This window comes from Saccopteryx leptura, chromosome 5 (assembly GCF_036850995.1).
Source record: "Saccopteryx leptura isolate mSacLep1 chromosome 5, mSacLep1_pri_phased_curated, whole genome shotgun sequence".
NCBI lineage: Eukaryota > Metazoa > Chordata > Mammalia > Chiroptera > Emballonuridae > Saccopteryx > Saccopteryx leptura.
In genome coordinates this window covers 93043245-93069208 of record NC_089507.1, presented here as the reverse complement: position 1 = coordinate 93069208, position 25964 = coordinate 93043245, and the positions used below count along the sequence as shown (strand labels likewise).

Genomic DNA, 25964 nt, shown 5'->3' with positions numbered 1-25964 from the left:
ACAAGAAAGGGATAGAAACAGCAACGAGGAAGGAATGATAACCAAGGCTTAGACCAGTGCTGGGAGAGGTTGTGGGTCATACCGTCACGTAAGCCACTGAAGCCAGCAAAGGTGAAGGGAATCTAGAATGGATAGAATGAGTATCAATTGTAGCCCCAAGATCCATGACAAGGGTAGGGGCTACAGTTTTCCCCACCACCTCCCTCCTCTAAATTTTCCCTCAGGAAGAGATGCCCACTGCAGTTTTGAAGGAGCCACTTGGAACATATATGGTAAGTAGATCTAAAAGATATAAATGGTGGACTCTGAAATAGAGGGAAATGATTTTCCCAGGTCCCCCTTTCAAGGAAGGTTTTGCTGCCTAGCTATGACGAGCTTGGTCAGCAGACACTTTCTTCTGACAGAATTTAATTGACAGTTCCTTCAGGGTCTGCCTCAGCTACAGAAAACGGCCTCACCCAAGGGCATGTCTTTCCTGGGCAACCTACACCACGTGACTGAGTAAGGCAACGTTTAATGGTGCAGTCATTTCTGCCTGACCCAGGGACACTGTGACAGGTCACACTCACTCCAGAGCTCCCCAAAAGCTGTCCAAGGCTTTGACAAACCTGCATGGCTGTCCGACTCCTCCCTCTGGTCTTCCCTGCTCCTCCTCTCTTCCTTTCACTGTTGATTCTTATTTTACAAATACAAATGAATCCTGCACTATAGTTGGTGCCAGGGCAAAAATATTTATTTTTTTAAAAGTTTTTAGCACCCAGAGAATATAACTTGATCAAAGCACAGCCAATGCATGGTTAAAGAAACTGTTTTGTTGAGGATTTTTAATGTATTCAGCACACCCTTCCACAACCTGGAGGGAAATGTTATCATTTTATTTGACCAAAAGCATAAAAAATTGTCTTCCAGTGGAGTTCCTCCATCCTAGAAAACAGAATGGAGGTATTATTCAGTAATAGGTGAGACAATCAGTTTCCTCTGGAGAAAACGCAGTCCCCATTGGTTGTCTTTTGGTTTCAGTTACGGTAAACTCTTTGGATTGTAGCCAAACTCTCTGGGAGTTCAAAAGTACAAAGCTCTTTAGGAGGCTTGCTCTTTTTAAATATTGCTTCAGAGGTTAAAAATTAAAATTGAAAAAACTATCGGGGGTGAAAAAGCATCTGCAGTAGGCAGTAGAGTCGCAGACCCTGAATGTCTCCAATATGAAGCTTGCTCATGTTACTCTGTTACTTTTGTGCTCCCACTTAAGTTTCTGCACGGTAAGTAATTCAATATTTATGCAAACTATTTTAAGAAAATATTTTAAATATTATAAAAACATAAGAATCTTGAGACACTACTTTGATTTAAATATTACATAGTTCAGTTACCAATAACAGTAGTATATAGTTAATAACAAAAATCTTTGTTATTATCTTGATGAGAAAACTTTAAGGAAGTGCTTTTTTTTGTATGTTTCTATCTGTGCATAGAAATTAAACTGAATGAAAATTTTAGTAATATGGATCTATAATTTATGGTGATCATATTAAATAAATATCTACCAAGCTCATTCTATGTGCAAAGTATAGCGCTGAGCAGATGGCAAGACTGATCTTTCCTTCAGTAGCCTTTTGGTTCAGTTATAGTAAGGTGATATAAATATACCAATGAGGAAATGAGATCTAAATAACATTTAAAAACACAAGAGAAGGAACTGTTTGTTACAAGATACTATATATTTAATTACAAAAAAAAATGGTGCAAATATCACGTGCCAAAGGACTTTAATGGAAGGAAGAAATCCTTCCTGCAAGGAGATCAGGAAGAGTTTGTGGATCAAGTGGGATTTGAGCTAGACCTATAACTCTGGATTAGATTTGTCCAGTGGAGAGAAAAAGAAAGTGATTTCCAGCCTTTCCAGCCTTTCCAGCCTTTCCAGCCCCGAGAAGCAGCAAGTGCTATGGCAGAAAGATAACAAAGCACAGGCTCCTACAGATGAATACCCCATTTGATCAGAGTGGAGAACTTGTGGGCAATTCAGAGAGTTAAGCCTGAAATGGTAGATTGTAGCCAGGTTGCAAGGTTGTCTGTTAAGGTTAGAAATGTTTAAGAGAATTTAGATATTTATCGAGGATTGCCTACTTTTGTGACCAAAGAATTTTGAAACAAGATTCTGAAAACTTTTTTGTCTTGGTGACAGTTTAGCAAATATTTAAAGAAAACTACCTAAGAAATCAGAATTACATACTTTAAGTTTCCTATAACTTCTAAAATATATATGCAATATTTACAACAGAATAAATGGAAATAAACTACGTGTTCATTGATAAGAAACTCAAGAAATTATTGTATATCCATAAATGAACTACCATGTTCCCATTAAAATGATGCATTCTATATTTACTAAAAGAAAAAACCTTACTAAAATCTAATTTTTGTTAAAGAAAAATATGCACACACACACACAAATACACACTCATAGCTTCTTATGTAAATGGAAATTTAAAAATTCTTCGAGGGTACATATCAAATAGGTAACAGTTGGTATCTTTGAGTGATGGGATTCCTGGTGACTTTTATTTTCTATTTTATACATTATGAATTTTCAGAATTCAGAATTCTGTTTTATTCATTCTTCATATTTCTCTTTTAAATACCATATAAATATGTTGATTTATAAGAAAAAATATTTTTGAAAAAAAAGACATTTCAGCCACATTTTCAGTTCCTGAAACAAATATAGAATAAAAAAATGAAAATACTAGTTTTTACTTATGAAAAGAACCTTTTTTTACTGAACAGTTATCCAACAATAAAGTTGTATTTTTTCATTTATTTAACAGCATTTTGAGAGAAGTTAATATATTTGTGAAAATTTCATAATTTCTTAAAATATTAGTCTATAAAAGAAAATGGAATCTAAGAAATAACTATTTTTAAATAGAGGTTACCAGAGAGACAACATAAATATGTTCAAAGAAATTTTGATTCCTGGATGTGGGGGTGGAGGAGGGTAAGGGGTAAGTGAGAATGGACAAAGACTTGACTTGAGGTGATGAACCCACAATGTGGTGTACAGAGATGCGGTGTAGAATTGGGTACCTGAAACCTATAATTGTGTTAACCAGTGTCACCCTATTAGATTCAATTAAGTAAAATGTATATATATTTTCAGAACAAAATAAAAATATATACAGCTGGAAGAAATTTTTATTTTTTAAACTAGAAGCAGGTTTCTTTCTAGGTATAAAGAGCCCCACTCCCTTTCCATAACGAAATATTCTGATGAACTGATTTGGGCATGGATTATTTCAAAGACAGAGGCGCCTGGCTAAGCATTGAGGGAGTACTCCAGCACAGAGGCAATCTGCAAAGTCCAGGAGAGGTTCCTGTTTTGGGTTTTGTTTCTTTTTTTTAGAAAATTAACAGGGTGACATTGATTCATAAGAGTACACAGATTTCAAGTAAACATTTCTATAGCATTTGAACTGTTGATTATGTTGTATACCCATCACCCAAAGTCAAATCATTTTCCTTGTCCGTCATCGTGTATTTGTCCCTCTCGATGCCCTTTCCCCCACCCTCTCTCCCACATTGCCTCGCCCCCTCGTAACCACTTCACTTTTAATCTATGTCCACGAGTCTCAGTTTTATATCCCACCTATGTGTGAAATTATATAATTCTTAGCTTTTTCTGATTTACTTAAACAGCTCACAAAAATTAGGGGATATTTTATAGCTTCATATTCATTTTTAAATATTCCCTAATTTTTGTGAGCAGTATATTTCACTCTGTATAATATTCTCAAGGTCCATGTTGTTGTAAATGGCAACACGTCATCATTTCTTATGGCTGAGTAGTATTCCATTGTATATATGTACCACATCTTCTTATCCAGTCCTCTATCAAAGGACACTTTGGTTGTTTCCATATCTTGGCCACCATACATGAATGCTGTAATGAACATGGGGATCCATGTGTCTTTGCATACCAATGATTTCTAGATTTTTGGGTAGATGCCCAGTAAAGGGATTGCTGATTCATATGGCAACTGTATTCTTAATTTGTTGAGGAACCACCATACTTTCTTCCATAATAACTGTACCAGTTTACATTCCCATCAGCAGTGAATGAAAGTTTCTTTTTCTTCACAGCTTTTCTAACACTTGTTATTATCTGCCTTGTTGATAATACCCAGTCTGACAGATATGTGAGGTAGTATCTCATTGTAGTTTTTATTTGCATTTCTCTAATAGCTAACAAAGATGAGCATCTTTTCATGTATCTGTTGGCCATTTGTATGTATTTTTGGGAGAAGTGTCTGTTCAGGTTCTCTCCCCGTTTTTTTATTTGATTGTTTGTTTGTTTGTTGTTGAGCTTTGTGAGTTATTTATATATCTTGGATATTAACTCCTTATCAGAACTGTTGTTTGTGAATATCAACTCCCATTTAGTTGGCTGTCTGTTTTGTTGGCAGTTTCTTTTGCTGTGCCTATTTATTGTTGCCTTTATTTCCCTTGCTTGCCTTAGGGGTCAAATTCATAAAATGTTTTCTATGACCAAGGTCCAAGAATTCAGTACCTATGTTTTTTTCTATGTGACTTATTGTTCCAGATCTTATATTTAGATTTTTGACCCATTTTGAATTAATTTTTGTGCAGGGGGACAAACTGTAGTCAAGTTTCATTCTTTTGCATGTGGCTTTCCAGTTTTCCCAGCACCACTTATCGAAGAGTAGCCTCTTTTCTCTATTGTGTGTTTTTGGCCCCTTTGTCAAAGAAGATTTGTCCATATATATGTGGTTTTATTTCTGGACTCTCGGTTCTGTGCCATTGGTCTGTATGTCTGTTTTTCTTCCAATACCATGCTGTTTTGATTATCATGGCTCTGTAGTATTATTTGAAGTCATGTAGTGTGATATTTCCAGCTTCATTTTTTTCCTCTGGATTGCTTTGGCTATTTGGGTTTTTTTATGGTTCTATTCAAACCTGGTGATTTTTAAATTCTCTTTCTTTAAAAAATGATGTTGAGATTTTGATGGTGATTGCATTAAATTTGTATATTGCTTTGGGTCAGGAGTCGGGAAACTTTTTGGCTGAGAGAGCCATGAACGCCACATATTTAAAAATGTAATTCCGTGAGAGCCATACAACAACTCATGTACGTTACGCATTATCCAATAAAAATTTGATGTTGTCCCAGAGGACAGCTGTGATTGGCTCCAGCCACCCACAACCATGAACATGAGCAGTAGGAAATGAATGGATTGTAATACATGAGAATGTTTTATATTTTTAACATTTTTTTTTTTATTAAAGATTTGTCTGCAAGCCAGATGCAGCCATCAAAAGAGCCACATCTGGCTCGCGAGCCATAGGTTCCCGACCCCTGCTTTGGGTAATATGGCCATTTTAACTATGTTGCTTCTTCTGTGAACATGGAATATTTTTCCATTTCATTATGTCTTTTTCAATTTCTTTCAATAATGGCTTGTAGTTTTCAGTATATAGATACTTGGCCCTGGCTGGTTGGCTAAGCAGTAGAGCATAGGCCTAGTGTGTGAAAGTCCCAGGTTCGATTTCCAGCCAGGGCACATAGGAGAGGTGCCCATCTGCTTCTCCATCCTTTTCCCTCTCCTTCCTCTCTGTCTCTCTCTTCCCCTCCCGCAGCCAAGGCTCCACTGGAGCAAAGTTGGCCTGGATGCTGAGGATGGCTTTGTGGCCTCCACCTCAGGTGCTGGAGTGGCTCTGGTTGCAATGGAGCAATGGCCAGATGGCAAGAGCATTGCCCCCTGGTGGGCATGTCAGGTGGATCCCCGTCAGACGCATGTGGGAGTCTGTCTGTCTGCCTCTCGGCTTCTCACTTCAGAAAAAAAAAAAGAAACTCAAGAAAATGAAATTCAGAAGAGAAAAAAAAGAAAGATTAAAAAGAAAGGAAAAAACAAAATAAAAGGAAAAATAAATTTTTGTTTTGAAAGGTTATTGTTTTTTTCAGTAGGTATCACTGTATTACAAGTTTTAGCTCTGTGAATTTCCTGGGCTGACCTCTGCTGAGATGTTTCTGTTGCAAAGATGTAGGTGGGGCTTCAGTAGTGTTGGTGGGTGGAGCATGTTGTGAGGTCTTTACAGCTTTATAGCTTTATCAGTGACAATCTTGGGTCGCTCCTCCCCACATCCAACAGACCAGGGGACCAGACACGGAGCACCTCTTTTCTTCAGGGGAAAGAGTGGCTCTGGAGAGTTATCTGTGAGGTTTGTCTCTCCCACTCTCCATACCTACAAGGGGAGGGAGGCAGGACATGGGAGGCAGAGGTTGCCACACTTTGGTATTTTCTGTCTCTGCACGGAGTGTGGGCTGTGGAAAGACCATGGGAACATTGGCCATGATCCCTCATTCTGCCATCACTTTGGTTTAGTATCACCCCCTCTGCCCTTTAATCTCTCTGCTCCCCCCAGCATAAGGAGGCCCAAACTTCCAGGCTTCCCTCTTCATATCTTAACAAACAAACATAAGCAGCCCAAGCCCCACCTCCCCGTAGTCCTGGCCAAAACAATAGTCACTCCAGGCTTCCCTCCTCTCTGAAGCTGACTGCAAGTGTGTTTTATCTTCTGCCCCCCTTTTAAATCCATCCCATCATTAGTCCATTCGGTGCATGAATTTTTCAGGCACACCTGTGAGCCCAGCGGGGATTCCTTTGCTGTGTTCAATTTGTAGAAATTTCAAGGGAAAGAACAGGAGTATCTTTCATGCCACCATTAATTACTCTGACCTAGTGATTTGTTTGTTTGTTTTTCTTTCCTTCTTTTCTTCTTTCTTTCTTTCTTTTTTTTTTTGTTCTTTCTTTCTTTCTCTCTCTCTTTTTCTTTCTCTGTTTTTCTCCTCTCTCTTTCTATTTTTCTTTCACTCTTCTTCTCTCTGGCTCCTTGTAATCAAGGAGATCTTTGTCTAAACACTAGCTGAATACAAGGTAAAGAAACAGCAACTTCAGACACCACACATGACAAAAAAGAAAGTTCACAAAAAGTTTAGAAAAGTCACTAAACTAACAGCTATAGTATACAGCAAGCAAAGCAAACCTTGAGAAAAAGAATCTTATTTCAAGAATTACTACATTGTAATATTCAAAATGTCTAGTCTTCAACAAAAGATTATGAAGCACACAATGAAACAAGAAAATGTGACCTATTCACTGGAGACAGTAACAGATATGGTCCCTGAGGAAGAGCAGACTTGGACTTACCAAAGACTTGAAATTTAACACATTCAAATAGCTAAAGAAAACCAGAAGGGTGATATATAAACAAATAGAGCATTTCAATAGAGATAAAAGTTATTAAAAGGAACAAATTCTGAAGCTGAAAGTATAATCATGGAAATGAAAAAAAAAAACTCACTAGGGGGTTTTAATGTCCTCCTTATCGCCTGACCAGGCAGTGGTGCAGTGGATAGAGCGTCAGACTGGGATGCAGAGGACCCAGGTTCGAGACCCCGAGGTCACCAGCTTGAGCATGGGCTCATCTGGTTTGAGTGAGGCTCACCAGCTTGCACCCAAGGTCACTGGCTTGAGCAAGGGGTTACTTGGTCTGCTGTAGCCCCACGGTCAAGGCACGTATGAGAAAGCAATCGATGAACAACTAATGTGTTGCAATGAAAAACTGATGATTGATGCTTCTCATCTCTCTCCCTTCCTGCTGTCTGTCCCTGTCTGTCCCTCTCTCTGACTCTCTCTCTGTCTCTATAAAAAATTTAAAAAATTAAAAATTAAAAAAATATATCCTCCTTATCCATGGTGGATATGTTCTAAGAACCTCAGTGGATGTCTGAAACTGTAGATAGTACTTACCCCTATATATACTATGTTTTTTTTCCTATACATACATACCTATGATAGAGTCTAGTTTAATTTACAAATTAGGCACAGTAAGAGATTAACAACAACTAATAATAAAATAGAACAATATATTGTAGTCAAAGTTATGTGAATAGCTTTGGCCATTATTAAATTACTTGAGCAATATTAACATTATTAAGTTACTTAAGCACTGCAGTACCATTGATAGTCAATCTGATAACCCACTGAGTAATGGTGGATAGCATATACAGCAGGTCCTCTGGTTGCAACAGTCTTGACATACAACGTTTTGAGTTACAACACTCACTCCCATAAAAACTTTTAAAAAATTGAGATGTGAAAGTTTCAGCTTACGCCGTTTGTGTCGTACTTACAGACTACATTTGTGAACTAATTTGGTTGCGTGCTGCTGAAGAATATGCAGTACAGAGCACAGTACAATATATTTATGTCCTTTTCCTTTTTCAGTGGCTTAGTTGTGTTTTTATGTTCTAGATTAAAATTTTACAACTGTGTTGATAGGTAAGTGACTTAGGCTAGGGCATGTTTCAACTCACACCAAAATTCAGGTTACATCACGGTTGTAAGAACGGAACTGTGTCGCAATCCGAGGACCCCCTGTATAGTGTGGATATACTGGACAAAGGGTGATCCATATCCCAAGCGGGACTGAGTGAGAGAATGCAAGATTCCATTACACTACTAAGATCGTCATGACATTTAAAATTCATTAATTATGTATTTCTGGAACTTTCCATTGAATATTTTGGGATCTCAGTTGACTCTGGATAACTCTAGCCACAGAAAGTGAACCTACTGCTATGGTTGACTAGTGTATGTGAATTCCAGTAGAAGAAAGTATGTGCTCTTTACATTTTCTGCATAATTTTGTTTTTATTCCTTTTAAGATTTTTACTAAAATAATTTTGTTGTGTAAGGGAGTGTTTAAAACAGCGGTAGTCAACCTTTTTATACCTACCGCCCACTTTTGTATCTCTGTTAGTAGTAAACTTTTCACCGCCCACTGGTTCCACAGTAATGGTGATTTATAAAGTAGAAAAGTAACTTTACTTTATAAAATTTATAAAGCAGAGTTACAGCAAGTTAAAGCATATAATAATAATTATTTACCAAGTACTTTATGTCAGGTTTTCACTAAGTTTGGCAGAATAAATCTTTATAAAACAACTTACTATAGTTAAATCTATCTTTTTATTTATAGTTTGGTTGCTCCGCTACCGCCCACCATGAAAGCTGAAACGTCCACTAGTGGGCGGTAGGGACCAGGTTGACTACCACTGGTTTAAAACATATCTGCTCCATGTGACAAATCTACCAGCCTTGCCAATTGTCAATAGACAACATCTTGCAACTAATATTTCATAAAAAGTTCTTGTTTTTAACACATAGAGTTCCTACCAAAAAAAAGAAAAGAAAAAGATCCAGTATACATCACCAAAGATATGATTAGTAAGAGGAGAAAGAAAGAAAATCTCAAGTTTAAGCATTTTAAAAGATGTTCCACTTCATTCATTGGGAAAAATGCAAATAAAACTATACTCTGATAACACTTTTAAATATCAAATTTGCAAAGATAAAAAAGTTTAATAAGGTATATGTGCTGTGATCAAGAGTGTGGATAATAGGCACTATAGTATATCAATGACCAAACTGCAAATGAAAACAGCTTCAATAGAGAGAAATTAGGCAATGTCTTTCAAAATTAAAACTACTCTTTCCTTTGATTGAGAAATTTTATTTTCAGGTAAGTAATGTCAGTACTTAGTAATATGTGAAATGATGTGTGCTATATATAAAGGCTAATTGCAGCAGTTTATAATAATAAAACATTGGAAAATATCTAAATGCTCATTGGGGGGCTAGTTACAGGGCCACTGTCTGCAAATTGCAGTGTTGGGGGCAGAGTTAGAAAGTAAAATAAAGGCTCATACACATAATATGATCTCTGGAAATATTTACAAAGCACTATTATGTGGTTGACTCTGGGGTAGGCCGGGGTAGTTTGAAGGGATAAGGGAATGAAGGAAATACAATTTTTTCCCATATGGCTTTTTATTTCAATTTAAAAAAAATTTATTGTGTTGACATAGGAAAGAAATAGAATTTTTCCAGGCACCCTTTTAAATCTGTTTGTAACATTTCTATGTGTTCCTTATTTTTAAAAAAATCAGTTAAAAATGAAAATAACAAAATTTCAGCCATCTTATATTTATTATATATACACATATTTATAAAGACCAAGAAACTAGGCCAATAGTTTTTTTTCATCTCTGAAGCAAAAAAAAAAAAAAAAAAAAAAAAATTGGAATTGACCCCAAAACAATATATCCAATTTTTAAAAGAGTACAGGATACAAGAGCACATGCTATCTGCATACATCATACAATCATTTTCCTATTTCCATTATAACATAATGGGCCTGGGAAAAGTGAGATGTTATTTTTTAAATAAAAATAAACAACAAAAATAACAAGACGTTATCAAATTTTTTATGTGAATTGAAACAATTCATCATTAGACATTAATAAACATTCTCTATTACTTTTATCTGAATAGAATGCTTCTGGTTAAGGAGCTGGTTTGGGGTGTTGGAGCATGGCTTTATATCAGAAACAGGTATAATACATGATGGGCAGATAAAAGGAGAGGGAAAATTTGGAGAAAGTAATTGCTGAAGAAGACCATGATGAGAAGAAACTGAGGCCACAAGGAGCCTAAAACTCTTTCAATGTATGGGCTTCTGATACGGTTGTTAACTTCAGGATATGAGATTGTATACATTTCTGGAAGAAAGATAAAATTTTATTTTATTTGTTAAAGATTTTATTTATTGAAGTTTTAGATAAAGGAGAGGAAAAAGGAGGGGGGGGATTAGCAGGAAGTATCAACTTGAAGTAACTGCTTCTTGTATGTGACTTCACCAGGCAAGCCTGGGGTTTTAAACTAGCAACCTCAGCATTGCAGGTCAACAATTTATTTACTGTGCCACCACAGGTCAAGTCCAAGACAAAGTTTTATATTGTTTACTCTTTTTGAAACTTTTCTATTTTTTTCTTTAAGTTTTCCAGGAAAATCATGACTATACCAGTTGGTTAATACCCTAATGATATAATCACCATAAAACCTCAGTGGCATACAACTTTATTGAGTACTATACTAGTCTTCAGGTTGGCTGGGGATCAGCTGCTCTAAGCTGAGCTCTATTGGAATGGTTCTTCTTTGCTAACCTGGCCGTGTTCTTCTCAGAGGTGTGGCAGGAAAGCAAAAGGACAAACTCAGTTGAACAACTGCTTTCCAAGCATCTCTTGTGTCCCACCTTCTTAAAGCCAATTGACCAAAGCAAGTCATATGACCAGGCCCAGAGGTAGGAAACACACCCTCCCTCCACTGTAAGGCACAGTTTAGGACTAGATTCTAGTGTCCCCGAATGCATCCCCCCTCTCCCGTGTTCCCCACAATATCCCCCTTCCCTACCTCCCCACAACTCCCTCCCCCTTTCCCTCCAGAATTTGCCTTTCTGATCTCTATAACACTGTTATGTACATATAATTTCACTAATCTCTTTCTCTTTTCTGATCCCATCCTATCATCTCCTTTCCCTCTGGTCCCTTTGATCCACCTATGCCTCTATTCCATTCCTCAGTTCATATTGTTCATTGGATTCCTCAAATGAGTGAGGACATATGATATTTTTCTTTCTCTGCCGGCTTATTTCACTTAAAATAATAGTTTCCAGGTCCATCTGTGTTGTCGCAAAAGGTAAGATTTCCTTCTTTTCCATGGCCCCATAGTATTCCATTGTTTATATGTACCACAGCTTTTTAATCCACTCATTCACTGATGAACACTTGGGTTGTTTCCAGATCTTCGCTATTGTGAACAATGCTGCCATAAACATGGGGGTGCATTTCTCCTTTTAAACAGTGATGTGGTGTTCTGGGAACATATTCCTAAAAGTGGGATAGCTGGGTCAAAAGACAGTTCAATTTTTAATTTTTTGAGGAATCTCCATACCGTTTTCCACAGTGGCTGCACCAGTCTGCATTCCCACCAGCAGTGCAGGAGGGTTCCCTTTTCTCCACATCCTCGCCAGCACTTATTGTGTTGTTTTGTTGATGAGCACCATTCTGACTGGTGTGAGGTGATATCTCACTGTGGTTTTAATCTGCACTTCTCTAATGATTAGTGATGTACAGCATTTTTTTGATCTGCCTATTGGCTATCTGTATGTCCTCTTTGGAGAAGTATCTATTCATTTCTTTTGCCCATTTTTTGATTGGATTGTTTAACTTCGTGGTGTTGAGTTTTATAAGTTCTTTGTAAATTTTGGTTATTAACCACTTATCAGATGTATTGTCGAATATGTTCTCCCATTGTGTGATTTGTCTTTTTATTCTGTTCATATTGTCTTTAGCTGTACAAAAACTTTTTAGTTTGACATAGTCCCATTTGTTTATCCTGTTTTTTATTTCACTCGCCCGTGGAGATAAATCAGCAAATATATTGCTGCGAGTGATGTCGAAAACCTTATTGCCTATGTTATCTTCTGGGATGCTTCTGGTTTCAAAACTTACATTTAAGACTTTTATCCATTTTGAGTTCATTTTTGTGAATGGTAAAAGTTAGTGGTCTAATTTCATTTTATTGCAGGTAGCTATCCAATATTCCCAACACCATTTGTTAAAAAGACTGTCTTTACTCCATTGTATGCCCTTAACTCCTTTGTCAAATATCAATTGTTCATAAAGGTGCAGGTTTATTTCTGGATTCTCTGTTCTGTTCCATTGATCTATATGCCTGTTCTTATGCCAGTACCAAGCTGTTCTGAGTACAATGGCCTTGTAGTATAACTTGATATCAGGAAGTATGATACCACCCACTTTATTCTTCTTTTTCAAGATTGCTGAGGATATTCATGTTCTTTTTTGGTTCCATATGAATTTTTGGAATATTTGTTCATTATCTTTGAAGTATGTCATTGGTATTTTAATAGGAATTGCATTGAATTTTTAAATTGCTTTGGGCAATATAAACATTTTAATGATGTTTATTCTTCCTAACCATAAGCACGGTATATGCTTCCACTTGTTTGTATCTTCTTTGATTTCTTTTTCAATGTTTTATAACTTTCTGAGTACAGGTCTTTAACCACCTTGATTAAATTTACTCCTAGGTACTCTATTTTTTTTTGTTGTTGCAATAGTGAAGGGGATTGTTTTCTTAATTTCTCTTTCAAACTGATCATTGTTGGTGTATAACAATGCCTCTGATTTCTGAGTATTAATTTTCTATCCTGACACCTTGCTGAATTCATTTATCAGGTCCAGTAGTTTTTTGACTGCGACTTTAGGGATTTCTATGTAAACTGTCATGTCATCTGCAAATAATGATAGTATTGCTTCTTTTTCAATTTGGATGCCTTTTATCTCTTCTTCTTATCTGATTGCTGTGGCTAGGACTTCTAGAACTATGTTGAATAAAAGCGATGAAAGGGGGCACCCCTGCCTTGTTCCTGATCTTAAAGGGATTACTTTTAATTTTTGACCATTAATTATGATGTTGGCTGTGGGTTTGTCATAGATGGCCTTTAATATGTTGAGGTATGTTCCCTGTATTCTCACTTTGCTGAGAGTTTTGATCATGAATGGGTGCTGGATTTTATCAATTGCTTTTTCTGCATCTATTGATATTATCGTGTGGTTTTTCTCCTTCCTTTTGTTTATGTGATGAATCACACTGATTGATTTGTGAATATTCTACCATCCTTGACTCTCCAGAATAAATCCCACTTGATCATGATGTATGATTTTTTCATGTATTGCTAGATCAGTTTGCTAATATTTTATTGAGGATTTTAGCATCTAAATTCATCAAGGATATTGGCCTATACTATAGTTTTCTTTCTTTTTGTTGTCTTTGCCTGGTTTTTGAATCAGAATTATGCTCACCTCATAAAAGAAGCTTGGAAGTCTTCCCTCCTCTTGAATTTTTTGAAATAGCTTGAGAAGGATAGGAGTTAGTTCTTCTTTGAATGTTCGGTAGAATTTCCCTGTGAAGCCATCTGGCCCAGGACTTTGGTTTGTTGGCAGTTTTTTGATAACTGTTTCGATCTCATTTGTTGTAATCGGTCTGTTTAGGTTTTTTTATTCTTCCAGATTGATTTTTGAAAGATTATATGTTTCAAGGAATTTGTCCATTTTACTTAGGTTGTTTGTTTTTCTTTAATTTTAATGCAATGACATTGATAAATTAGGGTACATATGTTCTGAGAAAACATCTCCAGATTATTTTAACATTTGATTATGCTGCATACCCCTCACCCAAAGTCAAATTGTCTTCGGTCACCTTTTATCTGGTTTTCTTTGTGCCACTCCTCTCCCTCCACTCCCTCTCTCTCTTTCCTCACCCCCTCCCCACCCCCCACTCCTCCACCCCCCGTTAACATCACATTCTTGTCTATGTCTCTGAGTCTCATTTTTATGTCCCATCTATGTATGGCTTCATATAGTTCTTAGTTTTTTCTGGTTTACTTATTTCACTTCGTATAATGTTATCAAGGTCCATCCATGTTGTTGTAAATGATCCGATGTCATCATTTCTTATGGCTGAGTAGTATTCCATAGTATATATGTACCAAAGCTTTTTAATCCACTCGTCCTCTGACAGACACTTGGGCTGTTTCCAGATCTTCGCTATTGTGAACAATGCTGCCACAAACATGGGGGTGCATTTCTCCTTCTGAAACAGTTCTATGGTGTTCTTGGGGTATATTCCTAAAAGTGGGATAGCTGGGTCAAAAGGCAGTTCGATTTTTAATTTTTTGAGGAATATCCATACTGTTTTCGACAGTGGCTGCACCAGTCGGCATTCTCACCAGCAGTGAGGAGGGTTTCCTTTTCTCCATATCCTCGCCAGCACTTATTCTGTGTTGTTTTGTTGATGAGCACCGGTCTGACTGGTGTGAGGTGATATCTCATTGTGGTTTTAATTTGCATTTCTCTAATGATTAGTGATGTTGAGCATTTTTTCAAATGCCTATTGGCCATCTGTAGGTCCTCTTTGGAGAAGTGTCTATTCATTTCTTTTGCCCATATTTTGATTGGATTGTTTATCTTCCTGGTGTTGAGTTTTACAAGTTCTTTATAAATTTTGGTTATTAACGCCTTATCAGACATATTGTCCAATATGTTCTTCCATTGTGTGGTTTGTCTTTTTATTCTATTCTTATTATCCATACTGTGCAAAAGCTTTTTAGTTTGATATAGTCCCATTTGTTTTCCTGCCTTTTATTTCACTTGCCCATGGAGATAAATCAGCAAATATATTGCTGCAACAGATGTCAGAGAGCTTACTGCCTATGTTTTCTTCTAATATGCTTATGGTTTCACAGCTTACATTTGTCTTTCTGTGAATGGTGTAAGTTGGTGGTCTAGTTTCATTTTTTTTGCAGGTAACTATCCAATTTGCCCAGCTGTCTTTACTCCATTGTACGCCCTTAACTCCTTTGTCAAATATCAGTTGTCCATAGAGCTGTGGGTTTATTTGTAGGTTCTCTGTTCTGTTCCACTGATCTATGTGCCTGTTCTTATGCCAGTACCAGGCTGTTTTGAGTACAATGGCCTTGTAGTATAGCTTGATATCAGGAAGTGTGATACCTCCCACTTTATTCTTCTTTTTAAAGATTGCTGAGGCTATTTGTGTTATCTTTTGGTTCCATATAAGGTTTTGGAATATGTGATCTATATCTTTAAAGTATGTCATTGGTATTTTAATTGGTATTCCATGGAATTTATAAATTGCTTTGGGTAATATAGACATTTTAATGATGTTTATTCTTCCTAACCATGAGCACAGTATATGCTTCCACTTGTTTGTATCTTCCTTGATTTCTTTTATCAATATTTTATAATTTTCCAAGTATAACTCTTTAGTCTCCTTGGTTAAATTAACTCCTAGGTACTTAATTTTTTTTTCTGAAGCTGGAAACGGAGAGAGACAGTCAGACAGACTCTCACATGTGCCCGACCGGGATCCACCCAGCATGCCCACCAGGGGCGACGCTCTGCCCACCAGGGGGCGATGCTCTGCTCCTCCAGGGCGTAGCTCTGCCGCAACCAGAGCCACTCCAGCACCTGGGGCAGAGGCCAAGGAGCCATCCCCAGCGCCTGGGCCATCTTTGCTCCAATGGAGCCTTGGCTGCAGGAGGGGAAGAGAGAGACAGAGAGGAAGGAGCGGGGGTGGAGAAGCAAATGGGCGCTTCTCCTATGTGCCCTGGCCAGGAATCGAACCTGGGTCCCCCTGCACGCCAGGCCGATGCTCTACCGCTGAGCCAACCGGCCAGGGCCAATTTTTTTGGTTGTAATAGTGAAGGGAATTGTTTCCTTAATTTCTCTTTCTGACTGTTCATTTTGGTGTATAAAAATGCCTCTGATTTCTGAGTATTCATTTTATATCCTGCCACTTTGCTGAATTCATTTATCAGGTCCAAAAGTTTTTTGACTGAGACTTTAGGGTTTTCTATATACAATATCATATCATCTGCAAATAATGATAGCTTTACTTCTTCTTTTCCAACTTGAAAGCCTTTTATTTCTTCTCCTTGTCTGATTGCTGTGGCTAGGACTTCCAGGACTATGTTGAATAAGAGTGGTGAAAGAGGGCACCCCTGCCTTGTTCCTGATCTTAGGGGATTACCTTTAATTTTTGTCCATTGAGTATTATATTGGCTGTGGGTTTGTCATATATGGCCTTTATCATGTTGAGGTATGTTCCCTGTATTCCCACTTTGCTGAGAGTTTTGATCATGAATGGGTACTGGATTTTATCAAATGTTTTTTCTGCATCTATTGAAATTATCATGTGATTTTTCTCCTTCCTTTTGTTTATGTGATGAAAACCGTTGATTGATTTGCGAATATTATACCAACCTTGCCTCCCCAGAATAAATACCACTTGATCATGGTGTATGATTTTTTCCATATATTGTTGGATTCATTTTGCTAATATTTTGTTGAGGATTTTAGCATCTATATTCATCAGGGATATTGGCCTATACTTTTCTTTCTTTGTGTTGTCTTTGCCTTGTTTTAGAGTCAGAATTATGCTCGCCTCATAAAAGGAGCTTGGTAGTCTTCTTTTCTCTTGAATTTTTTGAAATAGCTTGAGAAGGATAGGAGTTAGTTCTTCTTTGAATTTTTGGTAGAATTCACTTGTGAAGCCATCTGGCCCAGGACTTTTCTTTGTTGGGAGTTTTTTGATAACTGTTTCAATCTCATTTGTTGTAATTGGTCTGTTTAGGTTTTTTGATTCTTCCAGATTGATTTTTGAAAGATTGTATGTTTCCAGGAATTTGTCCATTTCATCTAGGTTGTCTAGTTTTTTGGCATACAGTTCTTCATAGTATCTTCTTACAATATTTTGTATTTCTGTTGTGTCAGTTGTTATTTCTCCACTCTCATTTCTAATTTTATTTATTTGAGTCTTCTCTTTTTTTCTTGGTGAGTCTAGTTAAAGGTTCATCGATCTTGTTTACCTTTTCAAAGAACCAGCTCCTAGTTTCATTGATTCTCTGTATTGTTTCTTTAGCCTCTATGTCATTTATTTCTGCTATGATCTTTATTATTTCCTTCCTTCTACTACATTTGGGCTTTGCTTGCTGTTCTTTTCTAGTTCTTTTAGATGCAGGGTTAAGTTGTTTATTTGAGCTTTTTCTAGTTTCCTAAAGTGTGCCTGTAGTGCTATGGACTTCCCTTTCAGCACTGCTTTTGCTGTTTCCCATAAATTTTGAGTTGTTGTATGCTCGTTATCATTCGTTTTAGGAATTTTTTAATTTTTTAATTTTTTGCTGTTCTGCTTCCGTGCTTTCACTTATCTTGTCCTCTGCTTCACTGATTCAATCCTCTGTTTCATCCAGCCTGCTTTTAATTCCTTCTAGTGTAGTCATTTCTGATATTGTGTTTGTCATTTCTGTCTGATTCTTTTTTATGATTTCTATGTCCTTTTTCATGCTTACAATTTCTTTATTTAGGTGTTTATTTAGTTCATCCATTGTAGCTTTGAGATTCTTAAGCATCCTAACAATCATTATTTCAAACTCTGCATCCAGTAATTTGATTACTTCCATTTCATCCAGATCTTTTTCTGGAGATTTTTCTTGTTGATTTATATGGCTTACGTTCCTCTCTCTTCTCATTGTTTCTGTTTGTGGTTTGCAGGCTTGTTTGAGTTGTGGTCTTAACTAGTAAAGCTGCTTTTTGTTTTCTATATCTTAATTGGGTCAGGTTTAAGGAACCCTTCCTTAAGAAGTCAATCTAATAAGAGTTGTTAGGTCCTGAACTGATGCTCTCTGTTTCTGGCCTCTGGATGTGCCCTCCCTGAAACTTCTTGGCCAGAGCCTGGCACAGACCATTGGGGGTTGCTACCTCTGACTGGCCCTTATCTATCTTTTTGGAGCAACAGGCAATCCAGATCCTGTGGCTGCCTCTGCTGAGCCCAGTTGCCGTTATTAGTATCAACTTAGGCTGGCTTTTATCTACTTTTGGCCTGGAGGATGTTTGTTTAAATATTCAGGTTCTTCTAAGATCCGCTTTCTGCCACCTCTTATTGTTGGCTACTTGTTGGGCTCAGTTCTATAAATCAGGGGTTAGGTAAGGTATTGGATGTGGCTTGTCCCTTAGCCTCAGGTGTTGTTCTATCCAATCACCTTTTTTATTTTTATTTTATTTTATATTTTTCTTTCTTTTCAACCCTCATAAGGGTGTGGCCACAGAAGTCCAATTAGTGTGGCCTTTGTGTTTCCCAGGTGTGGTCTGGCCACAGGCCCACCCTCACTGCTGCTGCTGCCTCGGGCATTCAGGCATGGGCATTGTCAGCACTGGCCTGGCCCACACCTGTGGTCGTTGAGGCTTCCGCCTCACCTTCACAGGTGGGACTCCATGCACATGTCTGGTTGCAAGCCCTGGCTGGCCCTCACCTCTGCTCTGCCCCCACCAGCAGGACTGCTTTCACGTGTCTGGGCTTCAAGCCTTGGCCAGCCCCTGGCCTCTGCTCCAACTCTGTGGGCAGGACTGTGTTCACATGCTTGAGCCACAGCTGTGACCAGTTCCCAGTTTGCACCCAGTGGACAGGACCATGTTGCCCACCCTCCGGCTAGCACACAGCAGTTGCAGGTGGCACTGCAATACTATATCCCTGACGGGCTCCCTGCTTCTAAGCGACTCTGCTCTGAGTGCTGCAGGAGAGCTTCCGTTTGGCTGGTGACCTGCTTCCCTTTGCTGGTATTGCTGGTTCCAGGAAAAATTTACTTTAGATTTGGGTAATGACTCAGCCCAGGGGTTAGGGTGGATGTCTCTCAAAGTGTTTCTTCCTGTGTCCCCTAGATTATACTCTCTTCTTGCTATGCCAGTCCTCTTAGCTCTCCCAATCCTCTGGAGCCCCAGGTGAGTGGTTGTGAAAGAGGTTTTCTACACAATTCCTCTAAGATGAATCCTAGGTCTGAGAAATTTATCTCTTCCTCAAAAACAGTATCCTGACTTCTTTTGCTGCTAAATATTATCCGTACACCTCTTCTAGTCTCTGGGACTGCAGTCTGGGGCTTCAGTCCTGGGGCCCAGGACTCTCCCCTCTCCGATAAAGCTTCACCACCACACAAGTCCTTCCAGCCACCACTTGCTCCTGGGAGCCCGGCAGCCCTCTTCATGTTTCCACTTTTCCTGCCAGTCTCAATTTGTCTTCTTCAGTGATCTTTGGTTATAGATTCCTCTTGGTTTAGCCCAAAGTTGGTTTTTCCAGATGATTGTTCTTAAAATTAAGTTGCAATCCACTTTGGTTCTGGGAACTGGAAGTTGGAATGTCCACCTACTCTGTCGTCATCTTGCCAACCAGTCCCATGTATTTTTCATTTGATTCTCACAACTCTGTGAGGATATTATTTTTATTTTCCACATTTTAAAGAAGAGGAAATAATCAGAAAGGTAAAGTCAGAGTTCCAAGATGGCCACAGTGTAGGCAGATGCTCCAACTCCCACTTCCCAAAACCAAGGTGAATTACAACTTAAATCTGAGAACACTCATCATGAAAGACAAACTTTTGACTAAACTAAGAGGATTCTACAGCCAAAGATCACCAAAGAATCCACACTGAGACTGGTAGGAAAGGTGGAGACACAGAAAGGGCTGCCCTGCTCCCAGGAGCAAGCGGTGACCAAGAGGGACTTTCACCATGTGGAGGGCTGTCCAGCAAGTTGTAGCTCCTTATCACCAAAACCTAAATCCCAGCCTAGACACCCGGATCCTGGAAGGGGCTTACAGAAAAAAATTGGCTGAGAAAAAAAGCCTAGAAATGGTTTGAGAGGAAGCAAGATTCTCAGATCCAGGCTCCGTATTAAAGGAACTGCACAGAGAGCCTCACTCACAGCCAATTTCCTGGAGCTCTAGGAGGACACTCTAACCCCTGGGCTGAGAAACTCCCCAAATTTAAAGTGAACATTTTTCCTGAGAACAGCATCACCAGCAAAGGAAAGAAAGTGCTCCATCCACCAGAGGCTCCCCTGCCTTAGCTAGAACAAAGGTGCTTAGAGCCAGGCGCCAAGTTAGGGACACAAATAGGGAGGGCAGAGGTCTAAGCTACACCACCACCCTCACTGCTGAGTGCTTGCATGGGGCAGGCAGAAAAGAGGCAGCAGAGCATGGCTTCAGAAGTTTGAGCGAGCATGCGCAAAGCTGGCCTGCAGAGCTGGGAACCGCCACTGCCGCTGCAGAGGTCCGGGCTTACACACAGTCCTGCTCGCTTAGACGGCCCGCCCTTGGCGGGGGCAGAGGCCCAAGTTTCAGCAGAGGGGGTATGTAAGGACACACGTGAGCCTGTCAGTAAGGGCAGAAGTCACGGCGGCCACTGCGGGGATCCGGGCCCATGTGCAAACCTGCCTGGGGTGTTGGCATGCCCTTAACGGCAACAGAAGCAAGGACGACCTTGGCAGTGATCCGAGTGGGTGCGTGTGGCCACCCTGCGGCAGCTGCTGAAGTCTGAGGCAGTGCACAGACTTCCGGTGATGCTGACAAGCACTGCACAATAGCGAAGGCCAAGGCAGCCTGGGAAGTGGTTTGAGCAGGCATGAGCAGCCTCACCCATAGGGGTGAAATCCAGGGCAGATGCCCAAGCCTATGAGCAAAAGTGCCCATGACACAGACCAGCTCTCAGAGGCAGCGGAGGCTGGGGCGGCCATGGAAGCAGTCCAAACTGGAGCGCAGGCATGCAGGAGCCTGACCAGGGCAGTGGCAGCCAAGAAAGCGGGCTGGCACCAACAGCACCTGATCCTAAAAGCCCTGGGGAAACAACAGTGGCAGTGGCCCAATAGACCACACAATGAAGGCACAGGGGCCACACCCACTGGACCCCTGTGGCTACACCCTACTGAGTGTTGAAAAAGAAGAAGCAAAATAAAAGAAAATAAAATAAGTAAATAAAATGTCTGGATATAATAACACTTGAGGCTAAGGAGTAGGCCACATCTAATACCGTACCTAATCACTAAATTACAGTACTGAGCCCAAAAAGTAGCAAGCAATAAGAGGCAACACAAAGCAGATTTTAAGAAAACTAGAACTTTAAAAGGAACTTCTCCCAGGCCAAGAGTAGGTAAAAGCAAGCATAAGAGTGCAGCTGATATTTACAACGGCAACTGGACCCCACATTGGCAGCCACAAAACCTAGATAACCTGTAGCTCCCAAAAGGTGAATAAGAACTACTCATAGGCAGTGACCCCCATTGATCTGTTCCAGGCCCAGCCAAGGAGGTTCTGCGCAGGCACATTCAGTGGCCAGATATGGAAAGCACCAGTTCAGGACCTAAAAACCCTTGTTAGAGTGGAAGCTTAATAAAGAACTCCTCACACTGAACCCAGCTAAGACATAGAAAATTCTGACACAAACAGCAAAAAGAACAGTGATAGCACATAAGTAGCCCACAGAGGATTACAAGCAACAGCTGATGCCAACCCAAGAAGACCAAGAAAAACACAACTGAAAATTGGAGGCAGACAACACCAATCCTTGACTTAGCTAGCTCTAAAAACAACACACTCAAATGAGGAGGTTATACACAGACAAAATAGGAAGACAGAGAAATGCAATCCAAATGAATCAACAAGAGAAATCCCCAGAAAACGAACTGAGTGAGATGGAAATAAGCATATTACAGGATGCAGAGTTTCAAATAATGATGATTAGAATGCTAAAAGATCTTAGAACAACAATGTAGAAACACAATGAGCACATAAATAAAGAGATAATGAGCATCAAAAATGACATCGAAATAATAAAGAAGAACCAGTCAGAAATGACAAATACAATATCAGAAATGAAGACTACACTAGAAGCAATTAAAAGCAGGCTGGATGAAGCAGAGGATCAAATTAGCAATTTAGAAGACAAGATAAAGGAAAACACAGAAGTGGAATAGCAAAAAGCAAAGAGGCTGAAAAAAATCTGAGGAAACTCTAACAAGAGAGCTCTGTGACAACCTAAAGAGAAACAACATTTGCATAATAGGGGTTCCTGAAGAAGAAGAGAAAGAACAAGGGATAGAGACCTTCTTCAATCAAATCATAGCTGAAAACTTCCCTAAATTGATGCATGAAAAAGTCACACAAGTTCAAGAAGCACAGAAATTCCATTAAAGAGAAACCCAAAGAAATCCACACCAAGATACATCATAATTAAAATACCAAAGCAAAGACATAAAATGAAAACACTAAAAGCTGCTAGAGAAAAAAAGGCTATCTCCTACAAAGGAGCCCCCACAAGGACAACATTCAACTTCTCAACAGAAACACTTGAGGCCAGAAGGGTATGGCAAGAAATATTCAAAGTAATGCACAACAAGAGCCTACAACCAAGACTACTTTATCCAGCAAGGCTATCATTTAAAATTGAAGGAGAAATAAAAACCTTCCCAGAAAAAAAAATAAAGAAATTCATTACAACAAAACCAATGCTGCAAGAAATGTTAAGGGGCCTGTTGTAAACAGAACAAAAGGGGAAAATAATATAGTAAAAGAGGAATACAGCTTTAAAGAATTAAATGGCAATAAACAACTACATATCAATAATAACCTTAAATGTAAATGGATTAAATGCTCCAATCAAAAGATGTAGGGTAGCTGAATGGATAAGAAAACAGGACCCATACATATGCTGTCTACAGGAGACCCAGTTCAAAACAAAAGATACATATAGACTGAAGGTAAAGGGATGGATAAAAAACATTTCATGCAAAAGGAAATGAAAAAAAAAAAGCTGGGGTAGCAATACTTATATCAGACAAAATGGACTTTAAAGCCAAGGCTATAGTAAGAGATAAAGAAAGTAATTACATAATGATAAAGGGAGCAATCCAATAGGAAGAGATAACCATTATAAATATCTATGCACCTAATATAGGAGCACCTAAATATATAAAGCAGACTTTGATGGATATAAAGGGCAAAATCAAAGCAATATTATAATAGTAGGGGATTTCAATACCCCACTAACATCACTAGATAGATCCTCAAGAAAGAAAATTAACAAAGAAAACAGCAGACTTAAAGGACACACTAGAGACCCTGGCCAGTTGGCTCAGCAGTAGAGCATTGGCCTGGCGTGCAGGGGACCCGGGTTCGATTCCCGGCCAGGGCACATAGGAGAAGCGCCCATTTGCTTCTCCACTCCCCCCCTCCTTTCTCTCTGTCTCTCTCTTCCCCTCCCGCAGCCAAGGCTCCATTGGAGCAAAGATGGCCCGGGCGCTGGGGATGGCTCCTTGGTGTCTGCCCCAGGCGCTAGAGTGGCTCTGGTCGCGGCAGAGCGATGCCCCAGAGGGGCAGAGCATCACCCCCTGGTGGGCAGAGTGTCGCCCATGATGGGCGTGCTGGGTAGATCCCAGTCGAGCACATGTGGGAGTCTGTCTGACTGTCTCTCCCTGTTTCCAGCTTCAGAAAAATACAAAAAAAAAAAAAAAAAAAAGGACACACTAGATCAACTGGATTTAATAGGTATCTTTAGAACTTTTCATGCGAAAGCAGCAGAATATACCTTCTTTTCAAGTGCTCATGGTACATTCACTAGGATAAACCACATGTTAGGGCACAAATGCAGTGTCAACAAATTTTTTTTTTTTTTTTGTATTTTTCCAAAGCTGGAAACAGGGAGGCAGTCAGACAAACTCCCGCATGCGCCCGACAAGGATCCACCCAGCATGACCACCAGAGGGCGATGCTCTGCCCATCTTGGGGAATCACTCTGCCACAATTAGAGCCATTCTAGAGCCTGAGGCAGAGGCCACAGAGCCATCCTCAGCTCCCAGGCAAACTTTGCTCCAGTGGAGCCTTGGCTGTGGGAGGGGAAGAGAGAAATAAAGAGGAAGGAGAGGGGGAGGGGTGAAGAAGCAGATGGGTACTTTTCCTGTGTGCCCTGGCCGGGAATCGAACCTGGGACTCCTGCACGCCAGGCCAACGCTCTACCACTGGGCCAACCGGCCAGGGCCCATAGTGTCAACATATTTAAGAAGATTGAAATCATATCAAGCATTTTCTCTGATCAAAATGGCATGAAACTAGAAATCAACCACAACAGAAAAACTGAAAAATACTCAAACACATGAAAACTCAATAGCATGTTACTAAATAATGAATGGGTTAACAATGAGATCAAAGAGGAAATAAAAAAATTCCTAGAAACAAATGATAATGAGCATATAACAACTCAAAATTTATGGGACACAGCAAAAGCAATCCTGAGAGGGAAGTTCATAGCATTACAGGCATACCTTAAGAGGCTAGAAAAAGCTTAAATAAAAAACCTAACCCTGCATCTAAAATAACTAGAAAAAAAAAAACAGCAAGTAAACCCCAGAGGTAGTAGAAGAAAGGAAATAATAAAGATCAGAGCAGAAATAAATGACACAGAGGATAAAGAAATAATACAGAGGATCAGTGAAACCAAGAGCTGGTTCTTTGAAAGGGTAAACAAGATCTATAACCTTTATCCAGCCTCACCAAGAAAAAAAGAGAGAGGATTCAAATAAATAAAATTAGAAATGAGAGTGGAGAAATAACAACTGATACAACAGAAATACAAAATATTATTTAAAAAAATACTACAAAGAATTGTATGCCAAAAAATTAAACAACCTAGGTGAAATGGACAAATTCCTTGAAACATATAATCTTTCAAAAATCAATCTGGAAGAATCAGAAAACCTAAACAGACAGATTACAACAAACAAGATTAAAAAATTATCAAAAAACTCCCAACAAACAAAAGCTCTGGGCCAGATGGCTTCACAAGTGAATTCTACCAAATATTCAAAGAAGAACTAACTCCTATTCTTTTCAAGCTATTTCAAAAAATTCAAGAAGAAGGAAGACTTCTAAGCTCCTTTTATGAGGTGAGCATAATTCTGATTCCAAAACCAGGCAAAGACAACAAAAAGAAAGAAAATTATAGACCAATATTTTTGATGTATTTAGATGCTAAAATCCTCAACAAAATATTAGCAAACCGGATCCAGCAATACAGGAAAAATATCATACATCATGATCAAGTGAGATTCATTCTGGAGAGGCAAGGCTGAAACAATATTTGCAAATCAATCAACATTTTTCATCACATAAATAAAAGGAAGGAGAAAAACCACATGATAATTTCAATAGATGCAGAGAAATCATTTGATAAAATCCGGCACTCATTTATGATCAAAACTCTCAGCAAAGTTGGAATACAAGGAACATACCTCAACATGATAAAGGCCATCTATGACAAACCCACAGCCAACATCATAATTAATGGGAAAAATTAAACGCAATCCCCTTAAGATCAAGAACAAGGCGGAGTGCCCCCTTTCTCTATTCTTATGCAACATAGTTCTGGAAGTCCTAGCTACAGAAATCAGACAAGAAGAAGAAATAAAAGGCATTCAAATTGGAAAAGAAGTAAAACTATCATTATTTGCAGATGATATGATATTATATATAGAAAATCCTAAAGTCTCAATCAAAAACTACTGGACCTGGCCCTGGCCAGTTGGCTCAGTGGTAGAGCATTGGCCTGGCGTGCAGGAGTCCCAGGTTTGA

General features: G+C 39.0%; 1 protein-coding gene across 3 annotated transcripts in view; it reads left to right on the top strand.

Annotated features, from left to right (window-relative positions):
- The first annotated feature begins 1100 nt into the window (after positions 1–1100).
- CFI (complement factor I) overlaps positions 1101–25964 on the top strand; it is an 85583-nt gene continuing 60719 nt past the window's right edge. For 2 of the 3 annotated variants that reach the window (XM_066384803.1, XM_066384802.1), the window contains exon 1: positions 1101–1259. In XM_066384803.1, coding sequence (XP_066240900.1) covers positions 1203–1259 — 57 coding nt within the window. In that variant the 5' untranslated portion in view covers positions 1101–1202. The remainder of the gene's footprint in view (positions 1260–25964) is intronic. The other variant, XM_066384804.1, reaches the window with a different exon arrangement.